The 16,464-nt window shown below is 37.8% G+C and overlaps 3 protein-coding genes across 9 annotated transcripts in view; 1 reads left to right on the forward strand and 2 right to left on the reverse strand.

Moving 5' to 3' along the window:
- patj (PATJ crumbs cell polarity complex component) overlaps positions 1-3,436 on the forward strand; it is a 66,034-nt gene extending 62,598 nt beyond the window's left edge. For 4 of the 7 annotated variants that reach the window (XM_079471338.1, XM_079471339.1, XM_079471340.1 and 1 more), the window contains 3 exons: positions 228-331; positions 418-541; positions 1,771-3,436. In XM_079471338.1, the coding sequence (XP_079327464.1) occupies positions 228-331; positions 418-541; positions 1,771-1,917 (375 nt within the window). In that variant the 3' untranslated portion in view covers positions 1,918-3,436. The remainder of the gene's footprint in view (positions 1-227; positions 332-417; positions 542-1,770) is intronic. The other 3 variants (XM_079471342.1, XM_079471343.1, XM_079471344.1) reach the window with 1 other exon arrangement.
- On the reverse strand, positions 3,349-6,272 carry pdzk1ip1 (PDZK1 interacting protein 1). The gene is made up of 4 exons (XM_079471348.1): positions 6,098-6,272; positions 5,869-5,980; positions 4,745-4,825; positions 3,349-4,253 (listed from the first exon to the last, which is right to left on the reverse strand). The coding sequence occupies exons 1-4, from the start codon at positions 6,162-6,164 to the stop codon at positions 4,181-4,183; spliced, it is 333 nt and encodes a 110-aa protein (XP_079327474.1). The 5' UTR covers positions 6,165-6,272; the 3' UTR covers positions 3,349-4,180.
- A 4,315-nt stretch (positions 6,273-10,587) lies between these two features.
- Positions 10,588-16,222, reverse strand: tal1 (T-cell acute lymphocytic leukemia 1). Its single transcript, XM_079472050.1, has 4 exons — positions 16,099-16,222; positions 13,887-14,496; positions 13,187-13,278; positions 10,588-11,983 (listed from the first exon to the last, which is right to left on the reverse strand). The coding sequence occupies exons 2-4, from the start codon at positions 14,387-14,389 to the stop codon at positions 11,553-11,555; spliced, it is 1,026 nt and encodes a 341-aa protein (XP_079328176.1). The 5' UTR covers positions 14,390-14,496; positions 16,099-16,222; the 3' UTR covers positions 10,588-11,552.
- Between the last annotated feature and the right edge of the window lie 242 nt (positions 16,223-16,464).

A 16,464-nucleotide genomic window follows, 5' to 3' on the forward strand; every position in this document is an offset into this window, starting at 1 on the left:
ACAGAAAAGTTCAATGAACAGCGTTTATGAGCTGTCGTGCGTGAGAAATCGCATAGGAGAACACAGACCGCTGGGATACATTCATACACAACATAGAGAACAGATTCCGGTTATCTACAGGCAAACAGTCATGTGTGTAAACACACACACACACACCGACACAGTGAATGTGAAAGTCAGTTACTTTCAACTTCTCGTGTAAGTGTTTCTCTTTTTTTGATTGACAGGTTATCGCTGACACCAACATCAGTGCTATAGCCAGCCAGGTGGAGAATCTGTCCACTAGCTCCGCCCCCAGCACAAACCCAGAGGTCCGGCCAGTGGAGCCAGAGTGAGTGATATAATGATCCACCAATCACACTGCAGCTTTTCCCATTCTCCGTCTGGTATTAATCATATGTGCTCTGTTTCTTACAGGGCGCCCAAGCCGAACATCATCACACTGGAAAAAGGCTCAGAGGGGTTGGGCTTCAGTATCGTGGGGGGTTTCGGGAGTCCACATGGAGATCTTCCTATCTATGTCAAAACGGTCTTCAGCAAGGTAACTTTCATCCAATACCGCTGAAATATAATCTCAATCTCACACGCTTTCCAGGTCTCAACATTGTTTAATCCAATTTATTTTCATTTATTGACCAATGTAAGCAATAAACATAAAAAGGATCAGGAAATGTTATTAAAACAGGCCATTTCAGTCCTGGATGCTGATTGGTCAGTTTTTATATTTATGCAATATAACTAACAAGTTTCTTATAAACAATAAGTGAAATTTCAGAAAGGGAATCAAATAAGTTTTTTTTAGATTTATTTACAGTGATTGTACTGCTCCGGCCACTGTGGGGCAGCAGAGAGGATTTGTATTTGCCCTTTAATTATTTCTATACTCTCACATATACTTAATATTTTTCATACATTATATATTACAATTAATATCATGATTATTATAATTATATATATTATATTGCATATTATAATTAGATTATATATTTTAAATTGATAATTTATATAAATTAAAGCAGTGTTTCTCAACAGGTTGGTTTATTGATTTTAGAATGAGCATTGAAATTAAAAACAAGATATATTTATTATTTGGCCATTTGTATGATGAATAAATGTTTTTCCACATAATGTCAAGCTCTAACATTTGTTGGTTAGAAATTGAGTTTTTGGGAGTGGGAGCGTACTCTTTGAAATTTGTTGAATAAAATGGGCGGCCAAAAAGGTTGAAAACCCCTGTAGTACACTGCCCTACAAAGGCAAAGTGCCTTAACAACAAAAAACACAGAAACTGAGAAAAATGCCTTCAAAGTTTCACATCAGCTAGTCATTGCAGCCAGTTTCTGCAATTTTGACACTCTTGTTTCTCTGAAACGGGACAAAATGTAACCAGGAGTTCCAAAGCCCATTTCTAACTTTACTTTAATTTTGACCAAATGTATAGTTACTACACTTCACCTTTGTAGAGCAATATAGTATATATATATATATATATTATTGTAAATATAATGTTGTACAATTATATACAGGTATAATCTTTATATATGGTATCAAGTATTGTATATATTCCAACATTTATACGTGCTAATGATCTGATGAAAGGAAATAATGTTTGATAGTTATTTTTTCTATTTAATGTAAAATGTGTTTGAAACCACTTTTGCCTAATTTAACCCAAACGGATTTACATTAATTGCCACATTATTTTCTGTAACCAAATTCAAATCATGTTATTATACGTTACGTTTTGAATGTTTCCTCTTCTCCCTACAGGGGGCAGCAGCAGTGGACGGCCGTCTGAAGCGGGGAGATCAGATCCTGACGGTTAACGGAGAGAGTCTAGAAGGAGTCACACATGAGCAAGCCGTGGCCATACTGAAGAAACAGCAAGGAACCGTCACGCTATCTGTGCTGTCCTAACACACGCACACACACACTGAGCGCTGCATCTACTGAAACACACACATACACATTCCATCCACGTCTTAAAGAGACTCTTTCCCCTCACATCCGCCACAGCCTTCATCCGGTCACTTTCATTTGTGATACGGTCTGACAAACCCGGAATGACCGATGGTCAGACTGTTTGAACGTGGCACCATCTTTAAGCTCCGCCCCTTCTTCGCTAGGAAAAAAATCACATTGTGTCTTAGCAATGTTGTGTCATCTTAGGTGGACATCGTGCGCTGGTGGATTGTGTTGCCATATTCAAAATATATGTTACGAAATCTGTTAAATTGAAGGTAGCAGAAGAACACACATTTCATTTGTAATGATCATTTCAGTCCAATAGGACAACACCTAATGTGGTCCTTCTAACCTCTCGATTAAATAAGATAAACACACACTGACGTTAGATGCAGACAAACACACGACTTTCTCCAGAAAGCAGATTCATTTGACCAGTGAACGTTTGCGTGTCGATCCATACAAGGATAACGTCAATAAGGGACAAGGAAGATTCAGTATGTTGTTGAAACTGGTTATAAATGTGCCTCGGAACGGGCGGAACAGATTGTGCTGGGATGTTTAGTGGATGTATTTGGATAGTATTAGACATTCGGATAATTTCAAGAAGATGTAGGGTAACTTTCTGCCTATTTTAAGGAAAAGTTCACTTAAAAATAAGAATTTTTATATTATTTACCCATGTGGATACTTTTTTTGAGTAAATAATATCATTTTGTTTGTTCGGTGAACGATTCCATTTACGTTGCTTTTGTGTATCAAGATTTCAAATCACAGCAGTCAAACATCTACTGATACGCGTGTTGCACAGAAATCCTTATGCATAAAATGTCTTGCTTAATGTTTTTATAATTTGTTTTGTCATTTGACCTTTAGTTGCACACAATTTAAGCATTTCAATGTAAATATGTAATTTATTTTCGTTTAAAGACACAACATTGATTTCTGTAACGCACATCCTAGTTTGTCTTTGTGGTCTATGAGGATATCCTCTGTCATTCTCTCTTCGAGGAAGTGTACCGGACTCTTAAGAGACTATGGGGTTCTTCAGGTTGTAAACAGAATGTGGCAGTCCCATCCAGATCCAGATCGTCTGCGCCTTTTTGTAAGCACATTGTCACTCTCACCTCTTAAATTCTCGTGCCATGTGTACACAGTGCGTTAAGCTCCGTCTACCACCGCATCCCTTTAAAAAGCCTGCCTGTATCTCCTAAATCCTACGCCTTTCTTCTCATTTTGCTAGATCTTTAGGTTTGGGCTGTGAAGGGCGAAGCGTACATTTCAGTGAGAAAGCTCACACCGGTCGCTGTAGAAAGTAGCTTTATATCTGTCGAATATCGGTGTAATGTTTTCCAAAGAGTGTTAGATGCAGAGAGCAAGGTTGTGATGAGCAGATTTCTGCTCGTGGTTTGTTTATTTTGGAAAGTAGCATTGATTAAGTGTCGGAAAAAATAAAGTTATTTTCATTCTAATCGTCTTTCGACTCGTCAATTCTGATGATGAAAAAAGCATTTTTAAGAATTTATTTTCAATATTTATTCTTAAAGTTACAAAGTTCGATGCTGTAATTGAATCCTGCTTGGTTTTCACAGTAGCTCATTAGCTTGTATGGATTCATAAAATTGAAAAGTGAGTTACAGAACAAATACAGTTATAAAATACAGCATTTCTGATGTTATTTGGATGTGCATTGGGTTAAAAATATCTGCGATTATTAGTTCCCAACAGTGGATCTCAACTGGTTTTGCGTCAGATTTTGGCATCATCTTTTATATAAAATAGACACAATTTTGATACTGTACTGGGACAAAATAACAAAAATGATCTAAAATCAAACATGACATGCAAATGCAGAAATGGGCTTTAACAACTTGACATATTGAGAGACAAAAAACACCAGTTTAGTCATACTACCAAGCAACAGATGAATCCGTGCCATAAAGGTTTGATTGAACAACTTTTAAAAGGATCTTTAGTTGTCGATATCAAAGTCGATTACCTTATTTGTTTTGCCATCCCTGTACTATTATATGGTCCATTGCATTTTATTATTTGCATTTAGCGTTGCTGACAGACCTGCAGTACTGCTATAGAATGTATAAAGTTGATCCGAGCGGCGTCAACAAATAAAATGATAATTCAAGGGGTTACAGTAGAAAACGGGGTTAATGTGTTGTGTTGAATCAGCAGAGTGTGATTGGAGATATTCCTTCAGTTACATCGCAGTTACTTTTTCATCCGTCTGGTGAACGATCACGTTCTCATACACGTTGGGGTCATCGCCGCTTCTGAAAACAAGATCCACAATTGCAGTGTGTGAAAAGACATGTTTTGAAATGATCAGCATCACTTTTATTTGAAAAGTACTGTGATTTATGATAATAATGAGATTTATTATTCATGTGAATTGTTTTTCAGATTTTCAAGCTCTCAGGATGATTTCATATAGTAAGTTTATAATATTATAAAGTGAGGTTTAATACGGAAAACGGTTATCTCCCAAAATATGTGTAGGCCTACTTAGACTATTGGTTCTCAAACTTTTTCGTTGGAAGGTTTAATTTGTGTAGGGTGTATCACTTGGTTGCCAAATAAAAAATCATAATCTTAATCTTAGAATTTTAATTATCCAAAAACATATTCAGTTAACCAATTTTGCAATATTCTTTTTCATAAAATGTCACAAAAAAACGGTTCCCCCCTGGATCCACCTGGACCCCCAGGGGGTCATGGCCCCCAGTTTTACCTCTGATTTAGATAATAGTGCAGGTGTATATACCTGACAGCGTCGAGACAAGTTTCATAGGATGGTGATCCATTGGTCATGGTGTGTTCGTTGGAAAACACATCTTCTGGTTTGCTTTAGTCAACAATAAAATGCAGACAGATCAATTGCTGTTTACAAAAACCAGAAAACTTTCTGAAACCTAGTTACTATATAGCTCCGAAGGAAAAAAATAAGAGACCCTTTAAAAACTAAATTCCCTTTATTTTCCTTTTCAGGTATGATTTTAAGTAAATGTATCGTTTTTATTTCATTCTGTGAACTGCTTACAACTCTTGAAAATGGGGAAAACTAGTCGAAATAATAAAGTTCTGTCTTACGACTTTACTGAAACGCAATGATATTTTTGTATTTATGTATTTGCAAAGCGAAGAAAAAATCAGACTGAACTTTCATGCGTCTCTACATTCTCAGTATTTCAGATTGCTGTTTGGGGACTTTGTCACTCCTGAAGTTGGATTTTGTTGGAATTTAACAGACACTAGAATGGCCACAATAATAGAAAAGCTGGAATGATCTCTTACATTTTTACAAACATTGTTGTGGTGTGACTTTAAATTAACTTATATTTTATATGCACGTATATGATCTACATAAATAATATTTGAAAAAATATAGGATTTTAGACATTTTGATACAACTATCCAATTTTATATTATCGGTCCGAAACATTTGAACATTTAAGTGTTTTCCCTATAATTAAAAAACAATTCAATTTTAAATTATATGGTTTACATTTAGCAGACGCTTTTATCCAAAGTGACTTGCAAAGAGTTCAGGGAGCAATAAGCAATATGTCATAAAAGAGCAATAGTACATTAGGTGCTAATACAAAGTTACTAGTTTCAACAAAAGCTAGACCAATACCTGTTGAGAGAAGAGGGTTAGTGTACTTTACATCTGTCCGGTTAAATGAACAAATGTATTGGTGAATCTTCATTACAAACGGGATCAACATACATGGGAACATTCCAGAATGCATTTTTGTTAACATGTTTTGATTGCTGAAAAAGTAAAAATTTTACTCGAAATTCACATTCACGATGGTTGAATCTGTAGGGCAACAGAATTGACTGCTGATATGTCAAATTTAAATCATCTAGGAAGATCTGGATTACCTTGTGTCGCACCAGACTTTGTTTACAAGGAAGGCGATGAAGACGAGACAAAGGAAGACCACGACAGAGATGATTCCCGTGAGCCAGTTAGGCAAAGCTCGTTCCACCTTATCTAAGAGATAAAACTGTAAGTTACCTACAACTATCCAATATAACAGAATCTGTATAGATAGTTTAGAAAAATCGTTCTTGAAAGCAAAATCTTTCCTACAAAATGAAAAAAACTTACCTGCTTGGGCTGCAACTGATCCGAGAGTAATAAACAGCCACAGAAGCGTAAGGATTGACTTTCCCATATTTATTCTTTCAATGCTCTCTTATGTTTTCTGCATGTATCGCTGTGACTAACCAGGAAACCAGGATATCATTCATTCAACAGTCTGTGATCTATACAGCTCGGGTCAATCATTTACCACCAGAATGATATTTAACATCCCCAGAAAAAAAAACAAATGTGTAATGGGGTTGGACAGTAGCTTGGATGTGTTTTTCCTGTTGATAGCCATCAGCGTTTATCCTTGTGATACGAGCATATCGACTGCTATAGACCATAAAAATGGCTTTGAAAGGAAAAGGCATTCAAGATATGTTAATCCAGTGGAGGAAGTGATGTTCCACCTGGCAGATTTAAGATATGAAGACGATTTTGTAAGCTTTAGATCTTGGCTAAGATAAAGGAATGTGGCTGGTTAGCGTTTCTTGTCTTTCAATTAGTAAAAGATCATGAGGGGATGATAGACACATTAAACCCATCAGTGCAACTTTGCTCCTGTGGAAGTTACAGTTTGACTTGAGTAACTAAGCGAAGGCCTCAGAAAGACTAAGATTTATATCAGGCTAATACACTCTGGTCTTCAATTGAATCATTGATCACCAATACAATCACGCTGTTGTAAAATATTAAGCTGGTTTTGTATATAAAACTTAATTGCATTTCTGATTACTGGAGCAATGTGGAGGTTTTAGCGCCATCTAGCGGTGAGGTTGTGAATTTGCAAACCAACGGCTCATTCCACCCCTCCCTTTCAAAGCACTATGGTGGCTGACACAGGACTAAAATATCATTCGCTTCTTTGCTGAAGCAGATAACGTATTTACAAAACGTGCTCTGTAAAGCAGTTTGTCCATTAAGGGCTACTGTAGAAACAACATGGCGGATTCCATGCAAGGGGACCCACGGTGTATGTAATAGAAATTCTCATTCTAAGATAATAAAAACGTAACGATTCATTATATAAGGTCTTTGTATGCCTCTGAAGACATAGTTATGTATATTATATTGCATTTCTGTCAATAGATCCTCCCAGAAAATTATACATTGGGCCTTTAAGTAACTTGCTGTGAAGTGACTGTAACCAATTTTGGGAAGAATGTAGTTTAGTGATATACATTACACTGTTAAAAGATTATTTCAAGCGACTCATTTGAAATTTCATAAATGTATACCTGATGTAGGTCTATTTTAACAGATGTTTTGTGAAATTTACAAAAAAATGCCAAATCAAATAGTCAACACAAAATGTTGGAGAGAACTAATGTTTTACAGTGTACCATTAAATTGTTTTTAAAAACGTATTCATTCGATTTTTCCAAATTTTTAATGAATAGTAAACTCATAAAGCTAGTCAATATCACAACTGTATCTATAGGAATTGTTTTGTGAGTAAAGGGGATAAATTATGTTCTAGTGTCTTTAAAACAGTCACTCTTTGCATTAAATTATAGCTAAATCATACTTTTGCCATTTATTCAACTTGATTTTTCAGCATTATCAAGGTCATTTCCATTAATAATGGTTATTTGGCCTGAGCCAAATAATAGACCATCTGGTAATCCATTTTGAAGATATCAATAGTCGAGAAAATGTAAAATATGTAATGCTATGTTGGTATGCTGTTTTTGTCAAACAAAAAATGTATACCTTTAAGGTTTATAATATCTTAAGAAACATTTCAGGCAAGTGTTTAAAAACTTTGGTCTACAAACTTTATAATTTGAGTCAAACTAACATTGCAGTTAGTTAATGCAGCAAGTTTTTACATTTGTTGACTCACTGGATTAGACCTTTAAATTGCTCATACGGTTGATAAATGTCCAGATTTTTTGAACTTGAGGCTGTTGTTGACTTGTTTAAAGTGCTGAATGCACATGAGAACTGATGTTAAAAGCCCTCTTAAGGTAATGAGTGACAGAGCCTGATTAACAGACCAAAACCGATAAAGAATGGGCGGGGCTGGACGAAGAGCAAGAACCGCCTCCTCTGGACCCGAGGGACACATGAGCGTCTCTCAGCCTCTACCGGCAGCTTTGTTCCATCAGAAAATTAGCACCCCTTTATTACCAGTAAACATCTCCGCCCTCTCATTAACACCCCGGGCCCTCTCCCCAAGGGAGCCGCTTCTGCCGATGGTGCGGTAGATAGCCATGAGAGACCCTGCCAGAGACTCTTTCCACTGTACCGTTCCAGCTCTGAGAACCAAACTCCCGGCCGGTTCTCTGGGACATCCTCTGCTCCCAGTGGGAGGGGCGTCTTAATTGATTTCTCTCCTCCCTTGTCTAGTTATCTCAGGGTAATGGTGGTTATCATCACGTCTTTTGTTGTGATGGGGGTCTTTTGAGACCAGGACCTTACATCCGTGTTCGTCGAGGGTCCGTCAGTAGGAAATGGGCAGGTGTGGTCCATCCACAGTTAATTAAAAAGGATAAAGATGCCATCAGACCCTAGTCAAAAGTCTCCGATAGGATCCCTAATGCTAGGGCATTGGTATTTGAGGTGAATAAAGGGACTTAGATTGTGGGCGGGAGTGTTTTGATAGAATGGACATTATTAGTTATTTTCAATAGACAAAGATTGAACTTGAGCTTAAAGGAACAGTCCACCCCAAAAAAAAAATTCACCCTCGTATCATTTGAAGACTGTATGACTTACTTTATTCTGGAGAACACAAAAGAAGATATTTTGAAGAACCTTGCTAACCGAACAACACTGGTCCCTATTGACTTCCATTGTATGGATAACCACCGAGACATTTCTCAAAATATGAATAATAAATTAAACATATCATGATTTACTTGCCTTCATGTGGTTTAAAACCCTTTTTTTCTTGAATTATATTTTGCAGAATGTCCTGCACTGTCTTGCAGTTCCAGTGAAAGTGACAGTGAAAGTCAATGGGGACTGGGCCAATGTATCTTTTATCAATTTTCTAGACTAATTATATTGCACCGTGTGCATTTATTGACACACAAGCCTATTTTACTCTTATGTCCTCTAGCTGATAGCGCAGAGGACATCTTGGCAAGGTCATGCATGTATGTGCTTGTGAATCAGGGATTGGTCTGGGAACTGCCCTTGGATCAGTTTTTCACACTGCCTCTCTAGTCCCCCAGGGGCCAGTAGACGGCCGATTACTTTTTCATTGGCTCTGATTCTTATCTGCCTTTGGCGCTCATATTCCCAGGGTTTAGACAGCCATATTAACAATTTACAATGACCTGGACTCACCTTAAGTAAGATATAGTCTAAAATCGTATTTTAATGAAATTAATGCAATGTGATGCACATGCATGTGAGCAGGATAGCGTCTGCCTGCTTCATTGTGTTGGGATGTTAAATCAAAATCTTGTCATTATGTTGACAATGTATTCATTTCTCATGTCGTGGATTTCGCATTTTGTTCCCCAAATGCATTGTGCTTTTTTCTCTTAATCCCAACTGGCGTGAGTGATTTGACGGTGTTTTTAAAGAATACATCTCAGCCCTTCAGTGCATAGATTTTTTTTCTTTAATCCCCGTCTTCGTACGTTTGCTGGATATTTTTGCCTGGTTGTCATAGTAACAGAGGTTATTATGATTAATTTTAAAGTACTTAATGTCCAGCAGACGAACGTTGGCTTCGAGGAACACTGACTTCCAAGCCTTTCGGGAATAGTAAATTGTATACAAGAGCAGAATTGCTTCATAAATAAACATCTACAATTTTGCAAACAATGTATCTAATTTTAGGATAATCCGCATCAAAGTTAGATTTTACTATGACTTTACCATTCCAGCTCAGGCAACTCCATCCCCAACCAAGAGCAAAGACGGACCCCTTGTCACATTAATTCCTAATCACATGACATCAGTTTGAAGTCATTTCAGTTTTTCTTATTTTCTCCTGTAAAGCTGCTTCGGAACAATGCACATTGTGAAAATCTAATTGAATTGAACTATGATTTCAATCTTTGACATGGCTCAACTCAGTATTAAATATATCAAGGTTATATTTTCACAGAATGTTCTTTACATTATGTAGCATGATTTTATGTTGAAAACACAAAAATATTACTTCAGCTTGGTTTTCACAGGCAGGTTCACAAAAAGATATCAATAGTTGTGATATTAAAGGCGTATTTCACCCAAAAATGAAAATCCTGTCATTTACACACACTTTTGTCATTTCAAACATGTGTGAATTTCATTCTTCTGCAGAAAACAAAAGAAGATATTTTGAAGAATGTTGGTAATAGAAAAACGTTGGGCCCCATTGACTTACATTGGTTTTGTGCCCATACAATAGATGTCAACGGGGACCAATGTTTTTTGTTCTTCAAAATATCTTTAGTTTTTCATTTTTAGGTGGACTATCCTAGGGTGTGTCAGCTTGAAATTAAAAAACACAAAAGCATCAATAAAAATCCACATTGCACAGGTTTAGGTTTGAGTTTTTTATTTTTGTGGCTTTTTATATAAAGGTTTCGTGAGATATAACATTGCATATATAGATAGATTTTCACCTTACACCAAAGGTCTTTCTGCTAAATATCACATCAAAATAACAATTTTTTGTTCTTTTTTTGTTCTTTTAATACCCAATAAAAGACTTAAAGGTACCAAGACTGGTTACTCAATCCTCTGCTAAAAAGCAGATCAAGTTCATACAAGTCAAATAAAGTGACAGAACGCTTACTCGATGAATACGTGTGGGGGGGATGAGCAAAAGAAATGAACGCATGAGAGTGGATGGATGCTAAATAAAGATGTACCATAATCACAATGCAAAAGAACGGCATAAAGGAAGATGACACACGACATTATCCCGGTTTATGTACACGTTCTTGTACCTCTTCCACCACGAGAGATTATCTTTATTTGTTTTTCCTGTTTTGTTTGCCATATTTCCAAACATAATACCAGAAACCATTTACAAAATGGCAATATTTTTTCCCAAATAGCATAAGTTTTGTTGCTATTGCCAATATACTGATAATACTTGACCAGAGTCATTACTCCTTCAGATATTTGTTGTCTCCAAAGTCTCAATAAAGCCATGGTCATGAAGCCAGGTCATTTCTAAATCATTTTAAGCCATTTTCAGAATAATATGACTTGAGATCAAATGTCCATCGGTTTCCACTTTACCAACAGTGTACCTGATGAGATGTGGGTCGGAACGCAAGAAAATGTACCATTCACATCCTTCCGTTTCCTTTTTCGTTTACAGATCCACTTTTCGCTGCCTAAGTGACCAAGTGTGGACAGCAGGCAACTCAACATTTTCCCCTGTACCAGTGTCTCACCACGGAGCCCACCAAAGAAGTATCGAGGCGCAAAGAGAACAGGTCATACGAAAGAATATGCTTGCACACAACATAAACATATTTTAGGTCCACAGAGCAGAGCATCCTCTCCGCCTACTCGGTCATCGCTGAGCGTTTCCGTCCAGGGGCTGACTGGAATGATGGAGTCCCCTCGCTGAAGGTCTGGAGTCCACCGACGAGTCCTGGTCCTCTGTAAAGCTCTCCGGGCTGCCGTCCCCGTCCAGCAGGCTCCCACAGCTGGAGTTGGGGCTAAGCATCTCCTGCAGGAGGTCGTCCCGCACCAGGGTGGAGTCGCGGCCGGCCCTGGGGGGCGCTTCGCCACCGACCACGTCGTCCTGGTCGTTGAGCAGCTTGGCGAGGAAGTTGATGTATTTCATGGCAAGGCGCAGGATCTCGTTCTTGCTCAGCTTCTTGTCAGGTGGATGGGTGGGGATGAGCTTGCGGAGCTCGGCGAAGGCGCCGTTCACATTCTGCTGCCTCCAGCGCTCACGGCTGTTTGTGAAGATCCGTCGCACGACTTTGGGCTGTGATCCTGAGGAGGAGAATAAGAAGAGGAAACCATTTAAGTGTGGTAATGGATTAGTTGGTAAAGTGTTGGGTAAAGGTTGTGGGTTTGATTCCCAGAGTTTGTTCCCAAAGCACTCGTCCCCATTTAACCATGCACGGCCGAGTCCTTGTGAACACACCTAAGGTGTTCGCTCACTTCTCCCTTATAGATTAGCTCTTTATCTCCCCCTATTTAGTTAAGAATTAATTAGCCTTTCTATTATCTTTGGCATTTTACATTCAATTATTCAGGCCCATTTCTCATCCCAGACAGCTCTGTTGGAACATGGCTATCAATACTTCACCTTGCCTGATGCACGAGTGACTTCTTATAATTACACTTATTTAAATGCCTTCCGAACCTCTCGAGTTTAAGGAATAATTTCAGACGTTTCTTAAACAAAAGGGAGGGCAACGTTGCGCTTTTTGGCGGATAACGTCTCGTAAATGACGTTTTGTGCGCAGAATTTATATTGTGTTGTGAATTTGGCGTCTCCTCATTAGAATTTCGTATCTGCGTTTTAGGACTGGCAGGCAAAGACACTGTCGTATTTGCATTTTTATAGGCAACTTGCAGCTATCTCTGGTGTGCATACACTGTGATTTTTGGGTTGGTTCCTGTTGGCTTAGACGTGGTGCTCTCTCACCCCTCCTCTCTTTAATGCCCGTTTTCTGTTGTGTCTTTTTTACGCTTTATAGAAATGCTTTGCTATTCAATAAAGTGTGATTTTTAAAATTCTGATACTTAATTTGAATACTATTTTATTATAGTAAAAGATGATAGTATCATTATTTAAACCGTTTAATTGAATCATATTTACCAAAATGTTTACAAATATTGGTTATAGCTCGCTCCAAGCAACACGAAAGTTTGTCGTTTACTGTTGAAAGAATTATTCATTTTATATCAAGACAAATTACATTACAGTCAAATATTAGGTGTCAAAAAACTAAAAAAACGTGTCCTTGTTATCACTGCGTATTGTTGCTTTTATTTTGATTCAACCTTTAATTTTCCTCCAATAGAAAAATACATTTTTCTAAAAAAATAAACATCATGGTGAGGTACAGTATATGATGTTATTTCAAACAGAGAAAAAGAGAAAGAAACTATGAAGGGAATAAGAAATAAGAGGTACGAGAAAAGCACAGCCAAAGCCATGCTTAGAAAGATCTAAAATGCTCCTACCGTCGCTGATTTCAACCTCGTAAGGCGCAGGTCTGCGTTTCACCCGACTGCTCGGATACATCCCATATTGATCCGCTTCTCCAGCATAACCACTGAAATAAAACATGTCATTCGTTAAAAACTATTGGAGGAAAAATCTTTCGAAATTGCAAATAAGTTTACGCGGTTTATAACTGTTCCAAATGTTATGATATATTTAACAAAGTTTGTAGTTTATGAATAAGAAACGAAATACGTTCAGTAGAATGAAAGATTACAAATAAAAAACACAAATGGAATAAAAAAAACAGTTAAGGTAAAAAAGTTCATAACAATGAAAGATACAATTATTTATTTGTTAAAAATTATTGTGTAAAAATCCCAAATTGTCTTATTGTGCAATTCTGCTATAAATTCCGAACTTTCGGAATAACGTGAGAGTATTTAAATGAGTCATTACAGCAGGCTATACTTTGTTTGCATTATTTATTTGATTAAAACCAAAATGTGTCAAAAAGACAAATATCAAGGGATATGCAAGATTTCTTATTTGCAACATTTTACTACATTTCTACATTGCATTTTCGTTAGATTCACATCTCTAAAAAGCATTCAGTGCATAAATTAAGTATGCGTTATCTTTACTGAAATTATATACTAATAAAATATTTGATTTAATGAAAAACTATAAATAAATGAAAATCTAAAAATCCAATCTCACCTGTTTATAGTGGCGAGCGGTTGAGCCACGTTGCTGTAGAGCATCGCTCGGGCCGGGAGAGGGAAAGCGGGTGGACTCAACTGCACCATTCGAGTTTCGCTCAGTGGGTCCCTGTGTGGCAGCGGCAGAGGAATCGGTGGTCTGCACAGCTCCGTGGTTTGCACCTTATGGCTGCTGTCTGCCTTGAGCTCCCTGCCTTTTATATCACCAGTCCCTCCTCTCCTGGACAGCTCGATCACCGGCACTTCCTTTTTTAGCTCAGTGGCGTGGTAAGCCGTTTCCTTGGCAACGCCATTAAGGATGAGAGCCCCGTTGCATCGCTCCTCGGGGAGGTGATGCTCTCCTTTCTCCGGCGTCGTGCCTTCCTGTTTCCCGCATGCATCTCCCTCCTCCACGGGTGCCAGACCTGGGGAGGAAGTCGTGTTGGAGTCGCGTGGGGGAGAAGCACAGTCCTCCGTACTAGGGCTGAGCGGAAATTTCTCGGATTTCAGTTTTTCCATCATCGTTTACAGCGAATCCAAACAAGCGGTTGTCCAAGTATATAGTACAATCCAGTGAAAATGGTCAAACCAAACAAATATAGTCCTTTTCGATTGCCCTTAGAGGTCACCTGTAAAAGAAAGTCAGCTTTTACGCACAATGATTTACATGGTTGGTGAAATGCACCAGCGTTATTGCGTGCTTCCTTTCGGTCCTGTGCCGCGCGTGACTGGAAACATTGACAGTACAGTTATGCAGCCATATGTTTGTGATGCGTCTCTCTCATATAACTACTGTATCCATGCAAAGTCATCATAAAAGGCCTATATGCACATGGCAGTTGTATGGATTGCTGCATGCTTATACATATTATCTGAGCGTAATGCATTACGCATTATCATCTCCCAGAAATGCACATTGTACATTTTGGTAGTTTACAGATAGGTACAATTAGATCAATACTAGACTATGTTTATGTGTCACAATATAAAGAACGACGGAACATTAAACAACATGGTCTGTGCGTATTTAACATGACAATTTAAACTTTGTTCACTGAAAACGTTTTTGTAATGAGGCCCGTTTCTGTGTTTTTTAGGCCTGACCTTGGTATATCATATCAACATTCAGCTCATGGTATCTGGAGATAAGCGCGTCATACCGGTGTCTTAGTCGAGAAAGCTTATCTTCTGCCAACATTGATCTGCGTTTATAACAGAATATAATCTGAAGCGCATAATTATGACAGGGCCATATTTAATAACATCTTTCCACATTAACATATTCATCATTCATATTTTAACGTCGGCTTTTAAAACGACACGTTGTTGTTATTATTATGAATTCTTAATATTATAATAGCATTATGAATGGTGTTTGTGATGTCAAAATGGAGGCTTTATTTTCGTAAATGCTTGGATATCATCATTATTGTCTGCTTATTTATGTCAATTGTTCAACTCGGACTATTTAAATATTATGCTCAATTCATGTTTATTAAGGAATTGCGTTTATAACTGCACTTTGTTTATTAATATTTTGACAATTATAATTATGTAGTTGGTTGCTTGCATTTCTTGTAATGGCATTTCGTCGTTAAAAGGTGTTGAAAAGAATAATGTGGTTACAGTCTCTGAGAAAACCCCAAATCATTCCTAATAATAGGGTACTCTTTTTGTTATTTTTGTTCGTGTAAACACAACATGAAAAAAGCACGATTAACATGCAAAGGCTGGCCAAAATGTTTGTAGTATTATCTGATCGACATATTAACTAACGTTCAAAACAAATGTATGCTACATTAACATTTTTGGTAAAGTACAGTCACGTCAAAATCTTTCATTTTATTTCAAATAATGACATGTTGATGAGAATAATCCATTGGAGGAGTTACGGTAGCTATTATTTCAACCACCACATAAAAGTCGTAAAACGGAAAAGAAGAAACGAACAGCCAACATCCGTTTTGTGGAAAATCGAATCGAAATGAATCGAATTCCCAACTTTAGATCAAACAGATCGAGTCTAAAACGGCCTTATATTATAAATGCCAAACGGATTCCTGCTTTCTGCGGGATCAAGGGCCTATCAACTCCTGGACCGAAAACAACGAAACAAAAATGGTATAACTCATAACTGACCCTACATGAATCACCTTGCGTCGTTATAAAAACTAAATTATGATGCGCGGTATTAATAAAGGAGCGCAGAAACGACTATATTCGACTCTTACCGTCGTCGGGCTGCGGTGGATGTTAGTGTGTGCATGGAGCCATTTTGTGGAGGGTCATCCATGTCTGAGGTTTTAGATGCACTGAAGTGCTGCGTGGAACTGGAAGTGAGGTCTATATAATTCCACATCACGTCCAGCGCGCGCCTCTTAGTATGGGGAGCGGAACACGGGTGCAATGTGGCCAGGCGAGATAAGAGCGCACTGGCGGCCACTTCGCAGTCGATAAGCCCCTAAACCCATTATTTATGAAATGATTCATTATTATTTTGCTTTTATCGAGGGCGAACGCGAAGAGAAAAATATAGACTATATTGTGAATGGATATGCATAAAAAATAACTCAGCAGATCGAGGGGGAAAGACGACG

The sequence above is a fragment of the Barbatula barbatula genome (assembly GCF_947034865.1).
Source record: "Barbatula barbatula genome assembly, chromosome: 13".
In the NCBI taxonomy this organism is placed as follows: Eukaryota; Metazoa; Chordata; class Actinopteri; order Cypriniformes; family Nemacheilidae; genus Barbatula; species Barbatula barbatula.